The sequence below is a fragment of the Microtus pennsylvanicus genome, chromosome X (assembly GCF_037038515.1).
Source record: "Microtus pennsylvanicus isolate mMicPen1 chromosome X, mMicPen1.hap1, whole genome shotgun sequence".
Taxonomy (NCBI): domain Eukaryota; kingdom Metazoa; phylum Chordata; class Mammalia; order Rodentia; family Cricetidae; genus Microtus; species Microtus pennsylvanicus.
Genome location: NC_134601.1, coordinates 75,258,583 through 75,284,556, shown reverse-complemented (window position 1 = coordinate 75,284,556; position 25,974 = coordinate 75,258,583). Strand labels below are relative to the sequence as shown.

At 36.7% G+C, this 25,974-nt stretch overlaps 1 protein-coding gene across 2 annotated transcripts in view; it reads left to right on the top strand.

Moving 5' to 3' along the window:
- LOC142841681 (uncharacterized) overlaps positions 1-25,974 on the top strand; it is a 57,127-nt gene that overhangs the window by 18,987 nt on the left and 12,166 nt on the right. Inside the window, exons 3-4 of one of the 2 annotated variants that reach the window (XM_075958577.1) lie at positions 1,713-1,904; positions 4,860-4,953. In XM_075958577.1, the coding sequence (XP_075814692.1) occupies positions 1,713-1,904; positions 4,860-4,953 (286 nt within the window). Of the gene's footprint in view, positions 1-1,712; positions 1,905-4,859; positions 4,982-25,974 lie in introns of both variants that reach the window. The other variant, XM_075958576.1, reaches the window with a different exon arrangement.

Below are 25,974 nucleotides of genomic sequence, written 5' to 3'. Positions count from 1 at the left end.
ACATAAAACATGACATTTTCAAGTATATATCCAGTATGACATGGTTAAATCTCGTTAATTATCATATGCATGACCTCACTTTTTTGATGAAAGCATAATAATAGCCACTGTCTTAGTACTTTTCAAGATGATAATATATAAATCATTAAATACATTCATCATGCTGTGAAAGCAACATTTCTTATTTAATTATAATTCTATATTTTGACCAAGAACTACTCAATATAATCCACATTTTAAAATCTCATTCACCAGAAGCTTTACCAGAAATGTCAGTGATACTTGAAGAATATATTACTGGCATCAATTTCCCTTACCATTCCACTTTACTTAACCCCATAGCACTTCTCAAAATTACTAATTTTGCTTATATTTTTCTACTTCTATCTGCTATATTGTAAGTTAATTGAGCATACTGGTCATTTTTTATTCAATTGTATATCACAAATATTAGAAATAATGTTTAGGACATAGTCCATATGTTTTGAAGAAAGGAAATATTATTATAAAATAATTCATTTGTAATTCATTGCTAGGTTAAAGAATAATATATTCTCACCAAAGTCTTTCTAGGAAAAACACATGCAGATGGATATGATATACGGAAACTCTTCTTTGACCTCCTTAAATGTGTGACGTTTAATATTAAATATTAAATGCCACATCCTATAGGTAGATTAATACTGATTTGAAACTGGCTAATATATTTTCTTAAAAAATCATAGATCATCAGTGCTATAAAAGATTATAATAACCATCTAATAAGTTCCTTCATGTCAACCATACAGTAATATTTAATGTGTTGGAACAACACAAAAGGCCACAAGTAACTTAGTTACTAATTACCTTTATTGGATAATAGGGTAATCTAATGCCAGTACTTTAGGAGACAGTGAAGAAATCCCTAAAGACACTACCCCAGCAAACTCCTTCTTTAGTCACTCTTAGGGAGGCATAAAAAACCCCAACCTCCAGTCTTCACAAACCTGTAGACATATTTATGTGGGTGTATGTGGTGCCAGTTTTCAGTCTATCCACCAGAGGGCCATGTTCATGTTATTTGGCTGCATCCCAAGACATAAAAATGCATGTAGTTCATAAATGAGTCACTTCTTTCTAAAAATAAATAAATAAATAGAAAGAGAAACTTAGGAGTCCTGGGAAAGATGGGGGCAGGCTTATTTTTCTGGCAGTCTAGTCTCTTCTCATGTTTCTTCTTCCATTTAATGTGGTACAGCAAATCAGTCTGATAACTTGTATTAAATAAGTAAGTGGGGAGGGACGTACACAGCCTGCCCTTAAAGAACTGGCAGTTTAGATGGAGTAGAACTCTTTTACAGAAGCAATAGAGCTAGAGTAGCCAAAGCAGAGCACAGGTAGGAACAGGGAGCTAAATGTATACAGTTTTGACAGCATTCTTAAGACAGCTTTCTTATCTCCCTGTTCTCAAGTGCTAACTCCCTCATCTTCATTAGTTGTTGGTTAGAAAATCCTAAAACACTACACTTAATGTGTTCAAACCTTTAGGTTTAGAACATTTGCGCTAATGGGGAAATGGAATGACGTAATTTTTTTTTTTGCACTTCAGTTTTTTTTTTCTAGGAACTTAAGGAGAAATTTCATGGTTGAGCTATAATGAAATGTCTGATTCACCAATATAAAGTACGTTGTATTCCCCTGTTGTGTGAGATATTTATTTTATCTCTACCTAGATGTCAAAATTTCAGAGGCCAGTGGGGAGACTATTGGTACATGGGGGAGAAATGTGAACAACTCTGGAACACTTTGGACCTGATTTTAGTAGCAACATTGCCTGGAATAACACTGGCTTTAATTGTTGGTGTGGTGATCCAGATTATCCACTACTGTAAAGGAAAGCCAAAGAAGAATGAAGATCATCACAGGTAAAAGACTTCTAAATACTTTAGAGAAAAGTAGATAGTTTCTCATGCGATCAGCAAATGAATCAAGATATAATGAATGCCATTTATCATGCATGTAATGTGTATATTTTCTTTCCTATTTATCAATATTACAGTTCAAAGTCAAATTAACACTGCCAAATACACATATTTAATTTAGGATTTTGGTAGAGAAAAATTTAAAAGCCCTTCTCTAAATAAAAACCAAATGCAATTGGCAAAGTGTCCGATTTCAGGGTTTCTTTCCACTAAGGCAGTGTTTGTGTGCCCCATGCATTCCTCCCTGGTGATGTGGGAACAAATGATCAGACACTGCTGTGCTAGTCCATCCAACTCCCTTATGCCAGTAACAACATTCAAGAGAGCAAAAGATGAATCTAATAGCCTTGACTTCGATGAGACTCTGTCTTATTTAACTAATTTCACCTCCTTGGGCTTTAATTTCCTCATCTACAAAATAGCGATGTTTATAGTCAGACCTACTCACTTCACAGATGGTGAGGATAAGACTAAAAGCAGCAATCAGGTATTGTCTGTTTATTATGCATGGCAAGATGAGTTACAAATGTTGCACGCCTATGAATTCACTTTAGTCCTATTAACAACCCTATAAAATACTGATGAGACTACCAAGGCATAGAAAGATCAAATAACTTGGCCAAGTTTGTGGTCCAGAGTCTGGTTATTGGGCATAATTCCACGCTGTGCTAATGAAATCTGATTAACTAAAACAGTGTTAAAGCTGGTATGCCTTTATGCATCACCTTTATTTCTTTACGTAAAACAAGCTCTATCCTTTCTAGTTTTCAACTTCTGAACTAGAACTATGAAGTTGAAATGTCAATGTATAATCTTATCAATTTTCTATCAATTAAAATTCCATCTACTTTACTTTTTCATTCCTCTGTGACATGATAATGTTATCTTCCAAGCATTACAAGGATTCTTTAAATATTATTTTTTAATGAGAACTAACTGGTACTGTTTGCCTCATATTGATAAGGACTGGTTTTCAATTTGTAACAAAATCAGTGATTTGAACTATCATAGGTATTTGTCTGTTGAAAGAGTAATATTAAACTCACCAATTATTTTATCATTTTAAATTTTGAATCTTTGCTCCATTATTTCATATTTTTAGGTGCTATATGGTGCATGTGTGAGTGTGTTCACATATTTATCAACATTAGTGTTGCAAATTCAACTTAATATGAAGAATTTTATATTTTCAATTGATATAATCTTTAAACCCTTTAAGACACTAAAGAATCACTATAAGTAATATTTATGTAGGTCACTTTAAAAATAGTCTCTGTAATTTTCCTATCCCAATGTTCTGTTAGATTTATCATCTTTATTTGTTGTGAGGAGCTGCAGGCTGTTTCCCACGGCCCCGCTCCGGCACGGCTAGCTTTACCCAAAATAATTACATGGAAACTGCATTCTTTTAAACACTGCTTGGCCCATTAGCTCTATCCTCTTACTGGCTAACTCTCACATCTTGATTAACCCATCTCTAGTAATGAGTGTAGCACCACGAGGTGGTGGCTTACCAGGAAGAATTTTAACCTGCATCCATCTTGGAGAGGAGAGATATAGAATCTGCCTCACTTCCCTTCTTCGAGCATTCTGTTCTGTCTACTCCCCCTACCTAATTTTCTGTCCTATCAAAGGCCGAGCAGTTTCTTTATTAATTAACCAATGAAAGCAACAGATAGACAAATGAGCGTAACCCTCCTCCATCATTATGTTCTGTTAGATTTATCATCTTTATTTATGTGTATGTGTGTCTGTTTATGCAATGTGAGAGTAGATGCCCATAGACACTAGAAGAAGGCATCTTGATACCATGAAGCTAAAGATATAGACAGTTATGAACTGCCAAATGTGAGTGCAGGAAACTGAATTTGGGTCCTTTTGAAGAGTAGTCAGCGATTTTAACCATTGAGTACTTAACTTTAGTCCTCTATTCCAAAGGTCTTGATCAATGGACATATATTCCAATTCTCTTTCTTCTATTGACTCTGTGACTTTGAGTAAACCAAAATTCACTGTTTTTTCACTTACACAAAGAAGAATATATGTCTTACTTCTTCACTAGTCTAAGATTTTAATGAAATAATTAATGATTATTATTGATAATGATAGATAAACCTGATGCTTTATTCTAACAAGATAGTAGTAGCCTTCATAGGGTTTGAACTCATTTCTGGGCTTTCTGTATACTTAAGCTACTCTATTTTCTTTCACTTAATGTGATTTTAGTTTTGAGTTTCTTTTTATAGCTCTTTTATTATCTGGATTGGGAATTGATGAGATAATTCTGAATCTACTCTATAAAATCATTTAGCTTAGTGGAGAATGTTAAGATTATTGAGCTTAAGTAAGGTTCACACCTCTTACCCACAAATCACTAAGTAGGTAGTCTAGGAGAGTTTCCCTAAATTGCCTTAGCCTAAGTTTCTTATCATAAATTGAATTTAAAACACCTAACTAGCAGGCTTTATATAACATTAATGAGACAATGAAATTCTTTGTGTAATAAATATACTGCTTTCTAAAATTTACTTTCAATTGCATAATAAGTAATGTAGATTAATGGTTGGATAGGAAAATGATATATAAATATGTATATATTAATATATGCAATAAAATGGTAGTGGTTGAATCAATGTGTGAGATATATGGATATTTGCTGAAATTCCTTTTTACAGCTCTATGCTTGAAAGTTTTTACAATGAAATGTTGTATAAAATCAGATAAAGTAAGGCACGTTAATCATGAATGAGATTTGATAGATTGTAGGTTTTATCAATTCTTTTTCTTGAGTACAGTTTTAAAATGTGAATATTCATTGTGTATTATAAAAACATTTATTAAGACATTTGTATAACCAGTCATGCATAATTGAATTGTGTTTTTGTTTTTATGTGCCAGAGAAAAGAGAAATATGCCAGAACTTCGACCTCGCCATAATTCTGCATATGGTTTTGATACTGACAGGAATCTTCCTCAGTCTAATCAAGGCGAGGTAAACACTGAATCGCATTGGTCAAATAAACTAAGTTTTCAGAAGGCATCAAAGACAGAAATGCCATGGAGAACAAAAGTAGAGCCTATAAGTGTTAAAAGTAAATGTCATTAAAAGATATAATTTCAAAATTATGATGTGTTTGTTGCCACCTAGGCCTGCAGCAGTGACACTGGCAATGCTCTCTACCTCTTCTTGCCATTATTTTCTTACAGGTAAAATCAAGATAAAACAGATAGCAAAGACAGGCTTGGAGAAAACTAAAACACAAAACAAAAAGTAAACAAAAGTTGCCAGAGGAGTTCAAGGAAGATATGAGTAAAAAGAAATTTGCTCTAGATTATAAATCTTATATCTAGCAATATATTTCCAATTGGACCGATCATTTAAAAGAAGTCATGTGGAGATCTTGGAGAATCAATGTATTTTAGGAGTAGCTCTGAATAAGAAAATAAAAGGGACCTTGCTGTCACATTAGACCACAAGTATAAGAGGCATCAGAAATGTTGTTGTTCAAACAAACCATAAAGTGCCATTGTTGTGGTTTGAAAGAAAATGCCCCCCAAAGGAGTGGCGCTATTGAGAGATGTGACCTTGTCGGAATAGGCATGGTCTTATTGAAGAAAGTGCCTCACTGTGGGGCAGGCTTTGAGGTATCTTTTCTCAAGCTTGACTCACTGTGACAGTCAACTTGCTGCTGCCTTCTGGTCAAAATAGTCAGCACCATCATGATAATATTGGACTGAACCTCTGAAACTATAAACCATCACCTCAATTACATGTTTTCTTTGTAAGAGTTGCTGTGGTCATGGTGTCTCTTCACAGCAGTTTAAAAAAAAACCTAGCTAAGAGAGCCACAAAATCTTTTTGTTGTTTTTTTGTCTTTTAAAATGCAAGTAGCAAATATTAAAAGTAAGAACTGTACTGAAAATAAATAACCTGAAACTCAGTATACTTCTATAGATGTGGCTAAATAGGTAGCATCTTAATATCAAGGCCAGTTAAACATCAAAATATTAAAGGTTAATGTAAACATTTATTGAATGAAAGATTTGTGGCAAGTTATTTTCTACCTAAAATCAAATAAATTATATATTTTACCTTTAAAATAGCAGCATTAAAGATTTGTTCCAAACCATCTGTCAAAAAATATTAAACTACTCTGGATGAATATCCTAATGTAAATATTGTTCATATATCCAAAATGGTGTTCCCCAAAACTACCAAATGGATTGTAGCTGACTGTTTTTCTCTTGAAGTGAGCATTTGTTTTGTAGGAAGAAACTATGAATTAGAAAATCTAGCATACAAAATGCACTTTTCCATTTCTAGCAGTTCATTTATTCTTTTTTTTCAAAGTTCAGTGAGTTTAATATATACAATCCTGTGGTTGCTACCACAACATAATAAACATTTCCATCACACTGAAACGTTCTCCCAAAGTCCTTTGTAGTTGACCCATCATCCTCAAAGCACATAAGTACTGCTTTAATTTCTCTTGCTGTCGATTAGATTGGCTTTTTTTTTAAAAAAATTTTATTGAAAAAAAAAGTTTCCGCCTCCTCCCAGCCTTCCATTTCCCTCCCCCTCCTCCAGCCCTTCTCTCCCTCCCCCCACTCCTCTCCCCCTCCCTCTCCAGTCCAAAGAGAAGTCAGGGTTCCCTGCCCTGTAGAAAGTCCAAGGTCCTCCCCCCTCCGTCCATATCTAGGAACGTGAACATCCAAACTGGCTAGGCTCCCACAAAGCCAGCACATTGCATAGGATCAAAACCCCGTGCCATTGTCCTTGGCTTCTCATCAGCCCTCATTGTTCGCCATGTTCAGAGAGTCTGGTTTTATCCCATGCTTTTTCAGTCACAGTCCAGCTGGCCTTGGTGAGCTCCCAATAGATCAGCCCCACTGTCTCAGTGGGTGGGTGCACCCCTCGTGGTCCTGACTATCTTGCTCATGTTCTCCCTCCTTTTGCTCCTCATTGGGACCTTGGGAGCTCAGTCCAGTGCTCCAGTGTGGGTCTCTGACTCTATCTCCATCCATCACCAGATGAAGGTTCTATGGTGATATGCAAGATATTCGTCAGTATTGCTAGAGGATAGGGTCATTTCAGGTTCCCTATCCTCAGCTGCCCAAGGAACTAACTGGGGACCTCAGCTTGGGCACCTAGGAGCCACTCTAGGTTCAAGTCTCTTGCCAACCCTAAGGTGGCTCCCTTAACTAAGATACCTGCTTCCCTGCTCCTCTATCCAACCTTCCTTAATCCCAATCATCCTGTTTCCCCAAGTTCCCCCCATCCTCCCCTTCTCACTTTTCTCTCCTCATCTCCCCTTACCCCCATCCCACCCCACCCCCAAGATCCCAATTTTTTGCCCGGCAATTTTGTCTACTTCCCATAGCCAGGAGGATAACTATATGTTTTTCTTTGGGTTCACCTTCTTATTTAGCTTCTTTAGGATTGCAAATTATAGACTCCGTTACCTTTATTTATGGCTAGAAACCAATTATGAGAGAGTACATCCCATGTTCATCTTTTTTGATCTGGGTTACCTCACTCAGGATAGTGTTTTCTATTTCCATCCATTTGCATGCAAAATTTGAGGTCATTTTTTTTACCGCAGAGTAGTACTCTAATGTGTAGATATTCCACACTTTCTTCATCCATTCTTCCATTGAAGGGCATCTAGGTTGTTTCCAGGTTCTGGCTATTACAAATAATGCTGCTATGAACATAGTTGAACAAATGCTTTTGTCATATGATAGGGCAACTCTTGGGTATATTCCCAAGAGTGGTATTGCTGGGTCCAGGGGTAGGTTGATCCCGAATTTCCTGAGAAACTGCCACACTGATTTCCAAAGTGGTTGCACAAGATTGCATTCCCACCAGCAATGGAGTATACCCCTTACTCCACAACCTCTCCAGCAAAGGCTATCATTGGTGTTTTTGATTTTAGCCATTCTGACAGGTGTAAGATGATATCTCAAAGTTGTTTTGATTTGCATTTCCCTGATCGCTAAGGAGGTTGAGCATGACCTTAAGTGTCTTTACAGCCACAGTTATGTCTGTCACCTCTCTACTTTCCAAATCTCTGTGTTTTCATTTTCTCTACTCCTGTCTCATCTTTTAGAAAATGCCGTGTATACTGAGTATGGGTAAAACTTATGAGAAAGAGCCCATGAAATGTTTTTCAGCTAGGCTGTATTCATTACATTCTCTTCTCCCTTTCCTTTTCTCGATTTTTCTGTAGACAGATGCTTGCTATTGTTATTATTATGTCTATCTAAATATTTATATTCTTAAGTGCTGTAAATATTTCCTTAACTGGATAAGCTATAAATGATCCATCATGTCCCAATCTAGCACAATCATCTTTTAAAAATTGTTTTACAGTCTGAAGACTTTGTAAAATAGAAACTGACTACATCAATTAGTTACTTAATAAAGAACTGGAAAACTTTCATAGACTATGCTGTTTAGAAAAATATCTGGATGCACTACACTCTAAATGTGTGTTTAAAACAGCACTTTTGATAAATTCTGGCTTTTCGGATGCTAAATGTCAAATTGTTTCCACTCAATTAAGTGTGGTTTTCCATTGCTAATTTCTTCATTCAGCTAGAGAACACATAAACAAACAACAGAGTGTGAGTTAATCCTTGAATTGTACATGTTAAGCTTTTTCTAATTGACTTAACAATTAGATTTTAAAAAGTAGTGGTAAGATTTTGTACTTTTTAGCTCTTCTTCACCTAGCTCCACCCACACCTTTGCATTTAGCACAAACTAGGTTTCAAAGTTCTTTTAATCGCAGCATGAGCATATACTTAGAAAAAGCAATATATTCTAAACTTTTGACAGCAAAAGTGTGTATGCTGTATAATTTAGTCCTACAGAAATTCACCACTGAGTTTGCTGGTTATTTTTGACTTTTCTTCTGATCATAAATAATTAAAAAAATAACTTGCTTTTTAAAATAAGCTTACTTGCTGGAGTCTTTGCTACAGAATAAATATGGTTGAATCATTTTCATATATGAAAGTGCACAGTAGCTATATTGGGGCATTTCACACTTATTAGAGTTTCAAAAATAAATATATTTTGATGATGAAAAAACAAATACTGATATAACTGGAAAATTAAACCACAAAATAGTAGCAGCACATCAGGAGAAATGTCCTCCCCCAAAAAAGAATACTTTAACAATTAGATTTTCCAAATTTGGTAGTGATATTCACAAAACATACTCAGTTGCCAATTTTGTTATATTTATAAATTAAATAAATTCAAAATAAGATAATATATAAAATATATAATTAAGATACTCTCTATAATATATGCCCCCCTGCGCGTGCATGCACACACACACACATACACTCACACATATATATGGCACTATTATTATGACTTACTTTCTCCTTAGCAGTTATTATCATTTTTCAGAAAGTTAAGTAAACCCCCTCCATTATAATCAGTTCTATAAAAAAATTAATGAACTCATGATCACTACTGCATTTTTAATGTGCAACATCTCTGCATATATTTGACATCAAATAGGTTATTAGCTATCATTTTATTGATATATAGGTAACTAAAACTTTATCTTCTGTCATTTACCTAATTAATTTCTAAAGAAAATCTATTATGTAAATCAGCAAGGCAAAATGGTCCCTTTGCCATGATAGCTTCTTAATCTTTCTCCCTTTCTTGAGACAGGGTCTCACTGTGTAGTCTTGAATGGCCTCAAGTTTATGGCAATCCTCCTGTCTCTGGCTCCCAAATGTTGGAATAAAGAGTAGTGCTTCAATATTTTACTCTAAAAAGGCATTCTAGAAATGTTAAAGAACCTCATTTATTGAAAAGAGAATATTATTCTTTAAATCTTTCCCCTTGTGGTTTTTAGGTCAATAGGGAAGCTGGAAAAATCTTAGTGAAATTGTCTAAAACTTCAAAACCAACCTTGTGCTCCTGTGAAAAGCAAACTGTCTTACAGTCTTAAGCTTATATCCATAGCAGAAAACAACAATTAGCCAAATAGTGTGTTATCCTTATATCCATTTTTATTTAAAACTTTCTATTTTGTACAAAGCTGGGCTTTGTGCATTGAAGATTATCAAGAATTTCCCCATAAAAGCAACAATCCAGGAACTCAGCAGGTAAGGTAGTTAAGGACACTAGCACCATCTTTTGGTGATATGAGAGAACCAAGCCTCTAATAAGTTGGCCTCTGACTTCCACACACTCCTATAGCATGTTCCTCCACACAAATAAGCAAGTACATTTAATTCAAAAGAAAATTAGAAGTACGGCAAAGTAGGTTTCGAAAAGAACATTATATTGGGATTCTATTGTAAAATGCAAAACCTGCTAAAGGCAAACCTTTGTAAGATAAAACTTCATTTAAATTAAGGTATTACTAGACATGATTATGCATGGTTTTTATCCCAGCATTTAGGCAAATGTTACTCTTTAAGTTTGAGGCCTATCTTGTCTACAAAGGAAGTCACAAGACAGCCAGGGCTACAAAATAAGAACCTGTCTCAAAAATGTGTTTAATCAATGAATAGTATTTAAGATAAAATGAAAGAATTTACCTCTTGTTAGAGGCCAAGGCAGAGGATTATTCGTAATTACAATGTATTTAAGTCTCTTAGCATTACCTGTTATAACCCCTAAAACCAAGCAAATTCATCTGTACATAAATGAATTCATTAGTAAATGACTAAGCACCATGCATTTTATATTGCTTCATATATAGCATCAAATATTTTCAGTTTATGTGGATGATTTTGTCACCAAAGAGAGGGATTTAAGAAAAATCTTCTATCACTGGGAATTTAACTGAGAGATACTAATAGAATAAAAATACTCATGGTGTTGATTAATACATACAAGGCACTAATAAGAGGTTCAAATATGAGACTTAGAATAAATTAAGGTCCTCATTTATCTGTTACTGTATTATAATCACAATAAAAGACAGAACATTGCTTAAAGGCATCATGGTGATCTAATTAGAAAGAAACACTTTTTTGTTGATTGCTGTAGTAAGGAGCCACGTTGAGGTGGCATCTGTCATAAACCACATGTTGGAGTGACATATGTAAGAGTCAGTTGTGACAGAGCTTGCATGCTCCAAAGTAGGGGGTGAGGATTAGAATTATTAAGTAAAAGGAATAGGGATTTGAGAGAAATAAAAGACAGAAACCTATAATAGCACTGGGAGGGAGATTCAGAGAATACTGAATCTGCCTGCATTTATTTTCCACAAAGGGGAAAAGGATGGCAACAGACTTCATTAACATGATATAAGGAATAGGCCATGTATACTGCAGGCAATCACTCCCAGGAACCTCCTGCCAATCCTCTTGAAAGAACAGAAATAGATTTGAATTCTCTGATCTTTGGTCAAGGAGAAGTGGATCCCCCTATATACTCAAAATACTAATCAACCACACTGTAAGTCACGATCTCATTTGTAGTCACACCTGTTGTCAACAACTTTGAGAGAGCAAGAATAAGCTCAAACTCTGTAAACTTTAGTCAAGGTGGAATAGACTCACATCTTTGGGACCTGGCAGATTACATTTGTAATCTCATAAGATTAAATCCATGGAGAAGCTTAAAGCTCAATTGTGAACATTTTATTGTAGCATCAATGCATTATTTAAATCCCATACTTTCAATAATGTCATTGAAATATGGTTAATGAGTACAAAATTGGGATGTGAAACATCACCCAAATATTTTCATGTTTACAAAATCTTCCCCTTTCAAGGCCTCTATTCAAAGAATAAGAAGTATATGACTCTTTTGAAATCAGTCTGACTACAGGGTAAGGTTAGTTCAGACACTCTCTCCTCTATTGCTTAGGGCCTCAGCTGGGTTTGTCCCTGGGGATTCTTGGGAATTTTTCTAGAGCCAGGTTTCTTGCTAACTCCATAATGGCTCCCTCAATCAAGATATCTCTTTCCTTGCTCTAATATCTGTCCTTCCTCCATCTCGACCATCCCATTCTCTCAAGTTCTCCTCCACCCCCCTTCTCCCTCCTACCTCCCACCCCTCACTCCCAGATTTTTGTCTGATTTCAATTTCCAGGTGGGTCTATATATGATTTTTTTGGGTTCACCTTTTTACTTAGTTTCTCTAGGATCCTGAGTTATAGGCTCATTGACCTTTTTTATGACTAGTATCCACTTATGAGTGAGTACATACCATATTTGTTTTTTGGATCTGGGTTACCTCACTCGGGGTGATGTTTTCTAATTCCATCCATTTGCATGCAAAAGTCAAGATATTATTATTTTTTACTGCTGAGTAGTACTCTAATGTGTAGACGTGCCACACTTTCTTTATCCATTCTTCAGTTGAGGGGTATCTCAGTTGTTTCCAGGTCCTGGATATTACAAATAATGCTGTTATGAACATAGATGAACAAATGCTCTGGTAGTATGATTGAGCATCTTTTGGATATATTCCCAAGAGTGGAATTGCTGGATCCTGAGGTGGGTTGATTCACAGTTTTCTGAGGAACTGCCACACTGATTTCCAAAGTGGTTGCACAAGTTTGCATTCCCACCAGCAATGGATGAGTGTTCCACTTGCTCCACAACTTCTCCAGCATAAGCTATCATTAGTGTTTTTGATCTTAGCCATTCTGACAGGTGTAAGATGGTATCTCAAAGTTGTTTTGATTTGCATTTCCCTGATAGCTAAGGATGAAGAACACGTCCTTAAGTATCTTTTGGTCATTTGAAATTCTTCTGATGAGAATTTTCTGTTTAGTTCAGTACACCACATTTTAAATGGGTTATTTAGAATTTTAATGTCTAATTTCTTGAGTTCTTCATATATTTTGGAGCTCATTCCTTTGTTCCATATGGGGTTGGTGAAGATTTTTTTCCGTACATTATGCTGCCTTTTTGTCTTATTGACTGTGTTCTTTGCTTTATAGAAGCTTCTCAGTTTCAGGAGGTCCCGTTTATTTATTGATGCTCTTATTGTCTGTGCTACTGGGGTTATACGTAAGAGTAGTTGGTCTTTAGGTCCTGCCTCAACTTAATACGCCAACCTTTTGTTAGAAAGGCCTTACCCTTTCTAAGAAGTGCATGGGGGTGGTTGGTGGGGTGGGAGGGGGAGTAGGAGGGTTGAGGTAGGCCTTACTGTGGTTGGTATGTAAAATGAATAAAAATAAAATAAAAAAGACCCCCCCAAAAGAATGATGGCACTATATAAAGGAGTCATATAACTAATCTAGTGAAAACCATTCTTCTTTGCCTTCAGTCTTTGCTCACAGATAATCTATGACCGAAACATGGCCTGCATTTTGATCATATATATTAATAAGGCTGAAAATTTGGAAATCAACAATGATAGAAACACCTGTAAAAGAATCTTCCAAATAGTCCTTAATTTGAATATGCTTTGCTGTTTTATAGCCTGTGAGATATGAACATTGTTTGTCAGTATTTCGTGACTGATACTAATTAACTTTCTTGACAAGTTGATTTTTTTATCTATCTGATTAATATGCTGACCCAATGTTTGTATCTGCCCCTCATAAACTTTTGTCTTAGGTGGTTTTCGAAAGTTCAGCTTGGAGAAAACTTGGGGCAGTGTCCCTGAGTGTTTGGACATTAAATTCTTAATATCATCCAAGGAAAGGCCAGTGTGTTAGACAGCAAAGCAGTTGTCCATCCTGGAGTGAGAGCCTCTAAAACCCAGGGACACCTAGGTATTCAACTGGTTCACTAGCTCTAGCTCCATGTTCATTATTTGAGTAGGTACTTTACATAATGTGTTAGAGATGCTGTCTGTCAATAATTCATGAAGTTCTGAAGACTCTTGGGAAATGATTTGATATTACATAATGCTGTTCCCAAACATTATAAGCTAGAATACCCCAAGTATGGCCAGTCTTTTTTGTTGTTAGTTTTTGTTTTGTTTTTCATTACAGGATTTCCCTGTGTAGCACTGGCTATCCGCGAACTCTCTCTGTAGACCAGGCTGGCCTCAAACTCATAGATCCACCTGCCTCTGCCTCCCAAGTGCTAGATTAAAGGTGTGTGCCACCACTGCCAGGCAAAGTCTGGTTAGTCTTACATACTGTGCTCATACTAGACAAATAAAGCCACTGGGGAGGACCCATGTCTCCTCAGTTAAATAATTTGAAAATCACCTACAAACTTTTTAGCAGTTAAACAAACATAGTAACGAAGAACATACTCTTCCAGGGTAGCAGGATGTATTTGTCAACCTTTTGGTTTCACTAATTGTTACTATATGTTGATATATATGTGTGCCATAACAAGTGAAAAGAGAGAGCGTGAATATTAGAGAGAGCTGCATATAAGATGATTTGGAAGGAAGAAAGGGAAGAGAGAAGTGCTGTAACTAAATTGCAGTCTTAAAAATTAAAAGAAAAAACAATGAAGTGGTTTTTGCATTACAAACTTATTTTATATTCTTTTTAATTTTTAAAATAAAAAATATTTAAAATATATTCTCTCATATAATACACACTGACTGCAGTTTCCCCTCCCTCTACTCCTCCAAGCCTCCTCCAGCTCCCTTCTCCCAGAAATCCACCCCCCTCACGGTTTCCTCTTCAGAAAAGTGCAGGCTTCAAAGGGAAATAAGGTGTATTTTCACCTTAAACAAATAGAAACACCTCTGAAATTCAGTAGATGAAAGTTTCCGCTTATACCAGTAGATGGCAGTAGTTAACCTTCACATATCTACCTTTCTCAAGTCTGAGGAAAAGCCTATGTGAAAATCAGTGTTTGTGATAAAGTGAACCTTAAATTGTGTAAATATTCTTTCCAAGTAGTTTTAGCAAAGGTGAGATTGCCACTGAGTCATCTTGATGTCAAGCCTGACTACTTGAATTTGAATCCTGACACCCACACTGAAGGAGAGAAGTGACTCCTCCGAAGTTTTCCTCTGACCTCCGCTGTGTGTCATGGCATACACACCCTTCGCCCCCACCCCCACGCACAGAGAGATGTACACACACGCACACACAGAGATACACACATACAATTAATAAGTAAATAAGTAAAGTGGTTTCAATATATAAAAATATTTCTCATTAGTAAATATTTTCATAATCACATTTTTCTAAAATTCATAAAACTTTCTCCCACTATTACTAAATAATAATTCAACAGATAGTAAACTGTTGGCTTAGTGGGAGGAAATCAGGCTAACAAGAGGCTTTTAGTAGAAGGTTCAGAAACCTGCTTTAAGGATTTGTGTAAGACAGTGCACTATATACAGGTTGTTTCTCTTAATTAACAAAATCAGCATCTTCATATTGACTCAGAGGCTGAGGTGGTATGGAAGGGACCTTGAGAAGTTCAGGGCTTCATTTCCAACATTGTTTTTACTGCGTTCTGAAAACCGTTTTTATTTTTGAGGCAGGAAAAAAGAGTCTTACCCAATATGTGGTTTAAACATTTTAAAAGTGTTGAAGGTTATAATAGGAGGAATCTAAATTTTGTGTGTATGTGATATTCATGTGTGCTAGTACAGGTATGTGCAAGTGTGCATGAGTGAGTGTATCTGCAGCGTTCAGAAGACAATAGCTGGCTAGCCTTCCTTATGCATTATATACCTTGTTTTGTATAGATGAGTTCTCTCATTTTCTAGCAAGCCTCAGAGGTCAGCCTGCCTTTTCCTCCCCAGACTAGGATGACATGTGTGTCACCATGTCAGGTTTTGCTTCATGTGTGGTTTTGGGACAAAATCAAGGTTTTTGTCTTTATCATCCAAGCACTTTACTGGCAATATCACCTGAGGTCAAGGATGTAGTTTTTAATTGATTTAATTTGTGTGTATGAGTGTTTTGCATGTACATGTGTATCTGCATGCCTTGTGTGCCTGGTAACTGTGGAGCTTTGTAGCCAGATTTTCTTGTCAGACTTTCTCTTTCTGACCGCCGCTCACAAAAAATAACACAGAGAATTATTATTAATTATGAAACCTTGACCTTTAACTTAGGCTTGTTCCCAACTAGCTCTTATAACTTAATTAATGTATTTTATACTAATCTTATTTTGCTATATAGGTTTTTAATTTCTCTTTCATTCTGTATGTCCAATTCACCCATCTCTCTCTGGTGTCTCCCTCATGAATAGATTCCTTCTGCATTTCTTTTTTTTAATTTATTTATTTATTAAAGATTTCTGCCTCCTCCCCGCCACCGCCTCCCATTTCCCTCCCCCTCCCCCGATCAAGTCACCCTCCCTCATCTGCTATAAGAGCAATCAGGGTTCCCTGACCTGTGGGAATCTCAAGGACCGCCCACCTCTATCCAGGTCTCTTAAGGTGAGCATCCAAACTGCCTAGGCTCCCCCAAAGCCAGTACGTGCAGTAGGATCAAAAACCCACTGCGATTGTTCTTGAGTTCCCATTCTTCCTCATTGTCCACTATGTTCAGCTAGTCCAAATTTATCCCATGCTTTTTCAGACCCAGGCCAGCTGGCCTTGGTGAGTTCCCGATAGAACATCCCCATTGACTCAGTGTGTGGGTGCACCCCTCGCGGTCCTGAGTTCCTTGCTCGTGCTCCGTCTCCTTCTGCTCCTGATTTGGACCTTGAGATTTCTGTCCGGTGCTCCAATGTGGGTCTCTGTCTCTGTCTCCTTTCATCGCCTGATGAAGGTTAATATTCAGGAGGATGCCTATGTGTTTGTCTTTGGATTCACCTTCTTATTTAGCTTCTCTGCATTTCTTTCTCTTCCAGGAAGTCCTACCTATTCTCTCCTGTCTAGCTTTTGGTCATTCAGCTCTTTATTAAACCAATCAAAGGGCACATTAACAAAGACACATCTTCACAGTGTACAAAAAGATCCCCAAAAGAGATCAGAAAAGGATGTTGAATTCCCTGGATCATATACTGGTTTTCATAAATACATTAAACTATTTCATTTTCAAAAAAGAAATGCATGGTTAAGGTCTCTGAGCCAAGTTATTTGAGGCTTTAACACTAAAATACTATTTAACAAAAATTGGGTTGATTTGCATCAAACAAAGGTATTCTTAAACAAGACTCAAGGAAAACATGATAAATGATGTCCACTGCATTTTCAAAAGTAAGCATAAATTATGGGTATAACCTGACCAGAATTGATCGCATCATTGTTTAGGCCCAAGACTACAGGTGCTTTTTAAAAATCTGTTACTTTACCTTTTCCATGTTTTTGAAGATTTCAAATTAAGCGATTGGGTTTTTTTTTTTTTTTGGCTCTTGGTTTATTTCACTTAGCATAAGGTTCCACACTTCTGTCTAGGTTGCAGCAAATGATAAAATCTTATTATTAAGGTTATATAACATTCCATTATACATAATTTAAAAACTTAATATTTGAATTTGGAGGAGAGGCAAAATCGTTGGCGGGAGCATTGATTAGTGCTGCAACAATGCAAAACACCATGTAGGTACTCAGATTTTTTAATTGTCACCTCCTTGTAATCAGGAAAAGTAATTTAAATTGCTATGATGAAGAAATCTATGCACTCCTACCTTTATTTCAGCATTATTCCTGGTAGTTGGTGTAGAAGTGGTCACTTAAAATCCCTAGTTTGCCTCTAGACTCTGCATTTAACAGCATCAGAGGAAACGTCTGTACACAGTACACAGGCCAATGACTGAAAGCATGGCTAGGATATTTTATGTGGAAGAGGGCCTATATTACCTTTGCATAGATCCAAAAGACTGAATCAGAACAAATAGCAAAGGCAAGCCTTGGGGCAGTGCAATGCATTAAGTTGCTAATAATTGGAACGATCAATAACAGGTTGTTCCAGTGGAGGGCAGAGCTTGCAACCAAACTCTCAACATTCCAATGAGGCTAAAGTTGATACAAAGAAAGCCTTCAGGGGAAGGAGCAGATTAAACAACATTAAGCTTCCCTGGCTGTGAGCTCTAAGAATGCGTCTACTTTTTCTCTGTGCCATACTTTAAATTTGATTTAACGTCACATGTGAAGGATCAAAAAGGTTGTGTGTGTGCGTGTGTGCTTGAATGTGTGCTGTTTGAAAATTTTGTACAATGTTTTGATTATATTCACTCCCTCAACTGTTCCCAGATTCACCCCTCACATTTTGTTTCCTTTTACCAGAACACCCGTGAAGTCTAATTCATGCTGCCCACATATTTCTCAGCTATCAGGCCTTCCAACAGAAAGTGGTTGACTTACTAGACCTGTGCATTTCAAAGTACCCTTTGTGAGCTCTGTGTTGCCAGTGTGGTAAATGCCAAGGCTACTCCCTGAAACCCATTTTCTAATGAGTAACATTTTGCTTATTGAAGATTATCTGCTGAGCCCCACCCATTCAGTGCTTTACTGATCTCTGTGGAGATTATCCTTGACTTAAAAGTTTATTTCCAGAAAGAACATCATCAAATGGTAGCCTGGAAGAAATAAGGCATTTCTTTGGCAGATACTCTCTCTAGCCCTATGGTAACCTAAATTTAAATAGTTTTTGTTGTGGAAAGTTCACATGTGGTTTATTTATTTATTTATTTATTTATTTGTCTATTTATTGGTTTTTTGAGACAGAGTTTCTCTGTAGCTTTCAAGCCTGTCCTGGAACTCACTCTGTAGACCAGATTAAAGGCATGAGCTACCACTGCCTGGCTCTAATGTTTTACTATCAAAATTGTTCTTAGACAATGTCACACAAGTATGCAATGCATATTGACCAATCTCACATCATACCTTCTCCCAACTCCACATCACATTGTCCACTGTCCTCCCACTCTACAAATCTCCTCTCTCTCAAGTGCATATCTGTTCACCTTATTATATTACAAATGAGGTTAAACAAGGGCCTTTTGTGTGTTAATGGGTTGACACTATCCTTTGAAGTCTGCTGGGCTGAGCGGTTGGTCTTTACAGCATTAATATGGTAACCTCCAACCCTAGAATCAACCAATAGCCGATAGTTCAGAAGTAAATGATAGGGCACCATAAGTCCCTCCTCTTCCTTGTCTAACTGTTGGTACCCAAATCTTATATGAGCCCAGTGCAGATAGGTATCCACAGATGTGAGTTAATGATTGCAATGGTTAAGTCTAGAGGATTGCATTTTGCGGCCCTTCATCTTGATAACATAGTTCGAAAGTACTTCCTGCCCTTCCCTCTGCAATGTTCCATGAAACTTAGAGAAGGTGTTGGAAATATCTTGTTTAGAACTGCGTTCTTACTTGTTTTCAGCAATTTGGGCTGACATGAATCTCTACATGCCCACTGTTCATGATAAGGAGAGGGTTTTATGGTCAAAGTTGGAAGCAGCTTTTTTTTGTGAGCATAAGTGTAGATTCTTAGAAGGCAGTTTTAATGTCGTGTCAATTTAATCACACTGCAGTCCCATGTTTCCACCAAGGCCTGCGATCTCTCCAGACTTAGACTGTTAGCAATTCTTGGAGTACAAGACCAAGGGCCCCTTACTTGAGAGGGCCTCAAAACCAATCAGAGAACTGTTAGTTATTCCCACAACAGTGAAGCTATTATTGCACAGGTGGGCCTATAATTCCTGGCAGATTGGCCTTCCATTTCTGGTTGGCCTGCTGTTGATATTCCTTATGACCAAGGTGCGAGATATTGTTCTGGTTAGGTTTCTAATAACCATAACAAAAAAGAGCTTATCAGGGTTACATGCATGGACCACAGTCCATCACTGAAGGGAACCAAGGCAGTAACACAAGCAAGGCAGAACCCAGGACTAATGAATGAAGCAGTGCTAGATCATGGAGCAATACTGCTTACTGGCTCACTTGCCCACCTCATACTCAAACAGCTTTCTCATACAGCCCAGAGCCAAGGAGTAGCACCACAGACAGTGGACTGGGTCATCTCACATCAGTCAAAAAATGCTTTAGAGACTTACAAATATGTCAATCTGATGGAAACATTTCTCAGCTGAGCTTCCCTCTTCTAAGACAACAATGGATTGTGTCAAGCTGAAAAAAAAAAACTAACCAGAACATATATCTTGAACAATATGTTCTTATTTCCTAGTTCTGGCATGCAACAAAGAGGATTGACAAGAGCCTGTGTTGTTTTGAGGGTTCCTGAGACCTCTAATATCTCATCCTTGGGATTGGGAAAATGTTCAGTAACTCACTGTTTCTAGGAGCAGTGCCATTCAGCCATGAAAAAAATTATATGTTTTTATTTAGGGTACAAGATCGCAGGTTTCTGTATAGATTTTTATTCTCTTTATACTGACTACTCCTCCCTACAACCCCATGTTTTGCCTCCATATCACCACACTTCCTCTCCGCTTAATCCTTTCCACCCAAAGTAATTACTTTACCCATGTCCTCTTCCTACTTTATTGGCTTCCACATGAACTCCATGTTAAACAAACAGAACAAAAGAGTCAGAGCTAAAATCCATATATGAGTGAGGATGTAGTGTTTGTTCTTCACGGCCTTAGTGACCTCACTCATTATATCATTTTTCAGGTGCATCCATTTCCCAGCAAATATCACAGGTTTATTTTTTCCTTACAGCTGAATAAAATTCCACTTCATAAATGTGTACCATATTTCGTTGTCTATTATCAGTTGATGGACTTCTAGGACGCATCTGTTTTTAACATATTGTAAATAGAGCAGCCATGAACGTGGATGTGTAGGAATCACTCCTTTGTATAGATGCCCAGAAGTAATATAGCTAAGTTAGTAGGAAGTTTTGGTTCTAGTTATTGAGAAACCCTCACACTGATTTCCAAAGTAGCTTCACCAGTTACATTCCTACCAAATTGTAAAGGATTCTCCTTTCCCCATATTCACACCAGTGTTTGCTGTTATTGGAGTTCTTGATGAGGGCCGTTCTGACTGGAGTGTCATAGAGTCTTAAAGGGCCTTTAATCTGTGTTCTCTGGGTGGCGAGGGATCTCGGAGAGAACTCTAAAATATGTTTAATGGCCTGTGCATTTCTTCTTTTGAGACATACTTAATTCTGTTGTTGATTTTTAGTTGAATTGTTTGCTCTTGGAGGCTTTCTCTTTGTATATGCTAGGAACTAAATCCCTTTCCAATGTAGCTAGCAAAACGTTTTACCCATTCTCTGTGATGCCTTTGTGTAATTAGAATTTTAAAAAGCACTTTTGTCCTTGATCTTTTCATTTACTGAATTTATTAAAACTGAATTTTCAAACTATAAACTGGGTACCTATAATAAGCAAAGTATTATATTATGCTGAGAGAGAGTAGGCAGACTTCAAAGATACACCATGAAGTTCTTGTCACCAGTCTTTTATTTCCTTTGTTTTGTTTGGTTTTGATAGAGTCTGTGGTTCCCATTTCTGGAATTCACAATTCACCTGCCTCTGCTTCCTGAGGGCATGGATGACAGGGGAGTCCATTACACATGGCTTACAATTTTTTTTTACTCTTCCATTTTACTCCATTAACCCTTCACTTTCTTAAACATATTCAGAGAATTTATTAAAAGATATTTTCCTGAATGCCAAATTAGTAAAATTTAATTTTCATTTTTTGCCAATTTGTACTTTGTAATCTAGTAACACTGGCGTAGGCAGGGCCAAGGTACAAGCAACATATGGATTTTGAGTATTTGGTTCAAAATTACCATAACCAGAGGATGCCTCTTGTTAATAATTTCCTAATCTGTTTTCATATCTTGTTTTATCACTCTTGTTTTTGACCTCATCACATCTATGAAAGTATTCCCCTTCAGATTTGACTTTCCAGCATGATATTAAAAATGAATTGTAGATATTTTTGGAGTTCCAAGCAAGTTCTCTATTTTATTTTAGTTTCTCTTATTTGTTCTAGGTGATCATTATAAATAAAAAGATTAGATCTGATGTTAGATGAGATCATAAAAGTTGCTTAAAAGAGAAAATTTTTTCATTTGATAATTGAAAAGTTAAATATTGAAAAATTATACATTTATTTTGAAAGAATAGCCAGGGTAGCATGAAGAATCTGTATGTATGTGCATTCTTATATGATCTGATACTGAGAGAAATGAATATAAATATGCAAAGTCAAACTCTTAAATTATTTTAAATGTTCATGATAGAGATTTTGATATATATATATATATATATATATATATATATAGAGAGAGAGAGAGAGAGAGAGATGTATCGACAAGTGATTTATTGATAGTTTATCTTATATATGAGATATATCATGGAAACATTATCCTTTTTTGTTTTTTTGAGACAGAGTTTCTCTATGTAGCCTTGGCTATCTGGAAACTCACTCTGTAGACCAGACTGGTCTCCAACTCACAGAGATCTGCCTGCTTCTGCCTCTGTCTCCTGAGTACTGGGATTAAAATTGTATCACCACTGCCCAGCAACAAAAATATTATATCTTAAAAAATCACTTTAAAAAATCTAAGTTATAAAAAATTAATTTTTGGAAGCCCACTAATTTCTCAACTCTTTTATTTTGACATGAAATAATTTAGCCCAAATTCCAGTAATTGATTGTTTATCTTACAAAATAATAATATGATCCAGCAAAATTTCACTGGCATATTTTTAGCATATTCTATGATTCATAATCTCTTTGGAAGTAAAATTCTATTTTCTTTTCATGTAAAATATATCAAACATAAAAGACTATTGAGCCACAGCATACAAACAAAAATTGTTGAAGGTATAATTAAATAGCTTTCTTGCTTTTTATATTTTCCATAAAAATAATTAACTAATACATTTTCCACCTACTGTAGGCTAAATGATCTTTATAAATGTGAAATGAAGCATGGGGAAAATAATGACCTAAAGCAATTAGGAAGAGGTGTGTATAACTGTATTTTATGGCATTATGGTAAAGTATGAGAAGAAATACCTAAATGGAAGTCATTGTTTATATATTAACTATGACCTACGCAGAGAAAGAATTCTCAAACCTGTCCATACGTGAAAAACTGCAAGTGTCATTGCACAATATTTGGATAATTGTATCTTCATTACTTTTTATTAGAATTGTAATTTTTAATTAATTAATTTTCACCAGCTGATTCAGTTTCCCCTCCCTCCCTCTTCTCCTCCCAGTCTCTCCCCCAACTTCTCTGTTTCATTCCCCAATCCACTCTTCTCCTTTTCTTCATAAAAGGGCATTGCTTCCCATGGATATCAGCTAGTCATAACATACCAAGTTTTATTAAGACTAGGCAGTCCTTTCCTATTAAGGTTGGAGAAAGCAACCCAGTAGGAAGAAAGGGTCCGAAAAGGACGTAAAAGAGTCAGAGACAGCCTCTGCTCCCACTTCAAGAAGTCCCACAAAAAGATAAATCTTGGGGCTGGAGAGATGGCTCAGTGGTTAAGAGCATTGCCTGCTCTTCCAAAGGTCCTGAGTTCAATTCCCAGCAACCACATGGTGGCACACAACCATCTATAAAGAGGTCTGGCACCCTCTTCTGGCCTTCAGTCATACAGACAGAATATTGTATACATAATAAATAAATAAATAAATAAATAAATAAATAAATAAATAAATAAAAAAGAAGATAAATCTTCACAGTAGTAACACATATGCAGAAGGCCTAGGTCAGATGCATGCAGGTTTTTTGATTGTTGATTCAGTATATGTGAAATGCTATGAGCCCAGGTTAGTTGATTCTGTGGGTTTACTTGATCCCTCTGGCTCCCACAATCCTTCCTCCCCCTTTCCACAAAATTCCAGAATGTCCACTTAATGTTTAGCAGTGGGGCTCTGCATCAGCTTCCATCAGTTGCTAGATGAAGGCTCTCTGATGACAATTGGGATAGTCATCAATCTATGTATAGCAGAATATCATTAGACATCATTACATTGACTTTTTTTGCCTGTTGTGTTTAGTTTTATCCTAGATCTCTAGGCTGTCCAGCCTCTGGGTCTTGGCCCCCAAAGAAGAGTCAGGAGTGAATTCCCTCTCATGATATGGATCTCAATCTGGACCAGCCAATGATTGGCCACTCCCATATTTTCTGTGCCATCTTTACCTTATAGTGTACCTTGTAGGTAGGGCAAATTGTAGGTCAAAGGTTATGTGACTGGGTTGGAGTCTCAATCCCTCTACTGGAAGTCCTTCCTGGTTACAGGAGATGGCCGGTTCAGGCTCCATATCTCCCATTGCTAGGAGTCTTAGTCCTTAGAGTTTCCATTGCACTAGGTTTCTAGCTCATCCCAGAGATACCCCTGATTCCAGTTCACTTCCCCAATACTCCTTCCTTCCTCCACCTGATACCTCCTGTTCCCATGTCCACACCCAGCTAGACCCCTCCCTTCATTGACCCATGATATCTATTTTTATTTCCCCTTCACAGTAAGATTCATGCATTCCCCCTTGAAACATCCTTGTTAATTAGCTTCTTTAGGTCTTTGAATTGCATCATGGTTATTCTTTACAGTTAATATCCACTTATAAATGAGTGGATAGCACGTTTGTCTTTCTGGGTCTGTATTACCTCACTCAGGATGGATAATCTTTTGTAGTTCCATCAATTTTTCATCAAATTTTATGATATCATTGTTTTATACCGCTAAGTAATAATCCATTGTGTTTCTTTAGCCGTTTTTCAGTTGAGGGGTTACTAGGTTGCTCCCAGTTTTTGGCTATTACAAATAAAGGTGCTATGAACATAGTTGAGCAAATGTCCTTGTGGTATGTTTGAGCATTCTTTGGGTATATACCCAAAGTGGTATAGCTGGGTTTTGAGGTAGATTGATTCACAATTTTGTAAAAATCACCATATTGATTTCCAAAGTGACTGGACACATTTACACTCCCACCAGCAATGGAGGAGTGTTCTCCTTGCTCTACATCCCCTCCAGTATAAACTGTCATTTGTGTTTCTTATCTTAGCCATTCTGAAAGGTGTAAGATGGAATCTCTGAATGTTTCTTTTCTTTTTTCTTTTTCTTTTTTTTTTTTTTTGGTTTTTCAAGACAGGGTTTCTCTGTGGTTTTGGAGCCTGTCCTGGAACTAGCTCTTGTAGATCAGGCTGGTCTCGAACTCACAGAGATCCGCCTGCCTCTGCCTCCCGAGTGCTGGGATTAAAGGCGTGCGCCACCACCGCCCGGCTCTGAATGTTTCTTGAATTTCCCTGATGGTTAAGGGTGTTGAAAATTTCTTTAAGAGCTTCTCAGTTTTTTGAGATTACTCTATTGAAAATTCTCTGTTTAGATTTATACCCCATTTATAAATTGGATTATTGGGTTTGTTGATGTCTAGTTTTTTGAGTTCTTTATATATTTTGGAAATCATCCCTCTGTCAGAAGTGAGGTTGGTAAAGATCTGTTTTCTATTCTGTAGGCTGCCACTTTGCCCTTTTGATGGCATCCTTTGCCTTACATATTTTTTTCAGTTTCATGAGGTCCTATTTATTAATTGCTGATCTTAGTATTTATGCTGTTGGTGTTCTGTTCAGGAAGTTGTCTCCTGAGTCAACACGTTTAAGGCTACTTCTCTTCTATCAGATCCAGTGTGTTTGGATTCATGTTGAGGTCTTTGATCCACTTGGACTTGTGTTTTGTGCAGAGTGATAGAAATGGATCTATTTGCATTCTTCTACATGCTGACATCCAGTTTAACAAATGCCATTTGTTGAAGGTGTTTTCTTTTTTCTGTTGTGTATTTCTGGCTTTTTTATAAAATTAGCATCTGGGTACCCTGATTTCAAGCAATATTATTGAGAAAAAGTTATAAAACCACAAGTTATTAGCATAAAAAGAGCCCCAGATGTAGAATTGTAATTTTTGACAGCCAGGATATTCTTTCAAGCATGTATGAGTATCATGTACCTTATAGAGAGTATTTTTGCTTACTAATTTTAATACATTATCTACATCAGTGTGTGGCTGTCACAGTGGCCACAGTATTTTGGGATTTTGTATTGATTATGATGATAAAGTGCTCCCCAAAGGCAAATCATGTGTTAAAGGTTTCTGTGGAGGCATATTGTACTATCAGAGCATTTAAAAAGGGGGACTTGTAGGAAGAGGTTAGGCGACTGGAGATGTTCTCTTGAAGTAAGATGGGCACTTTGCATAGCTT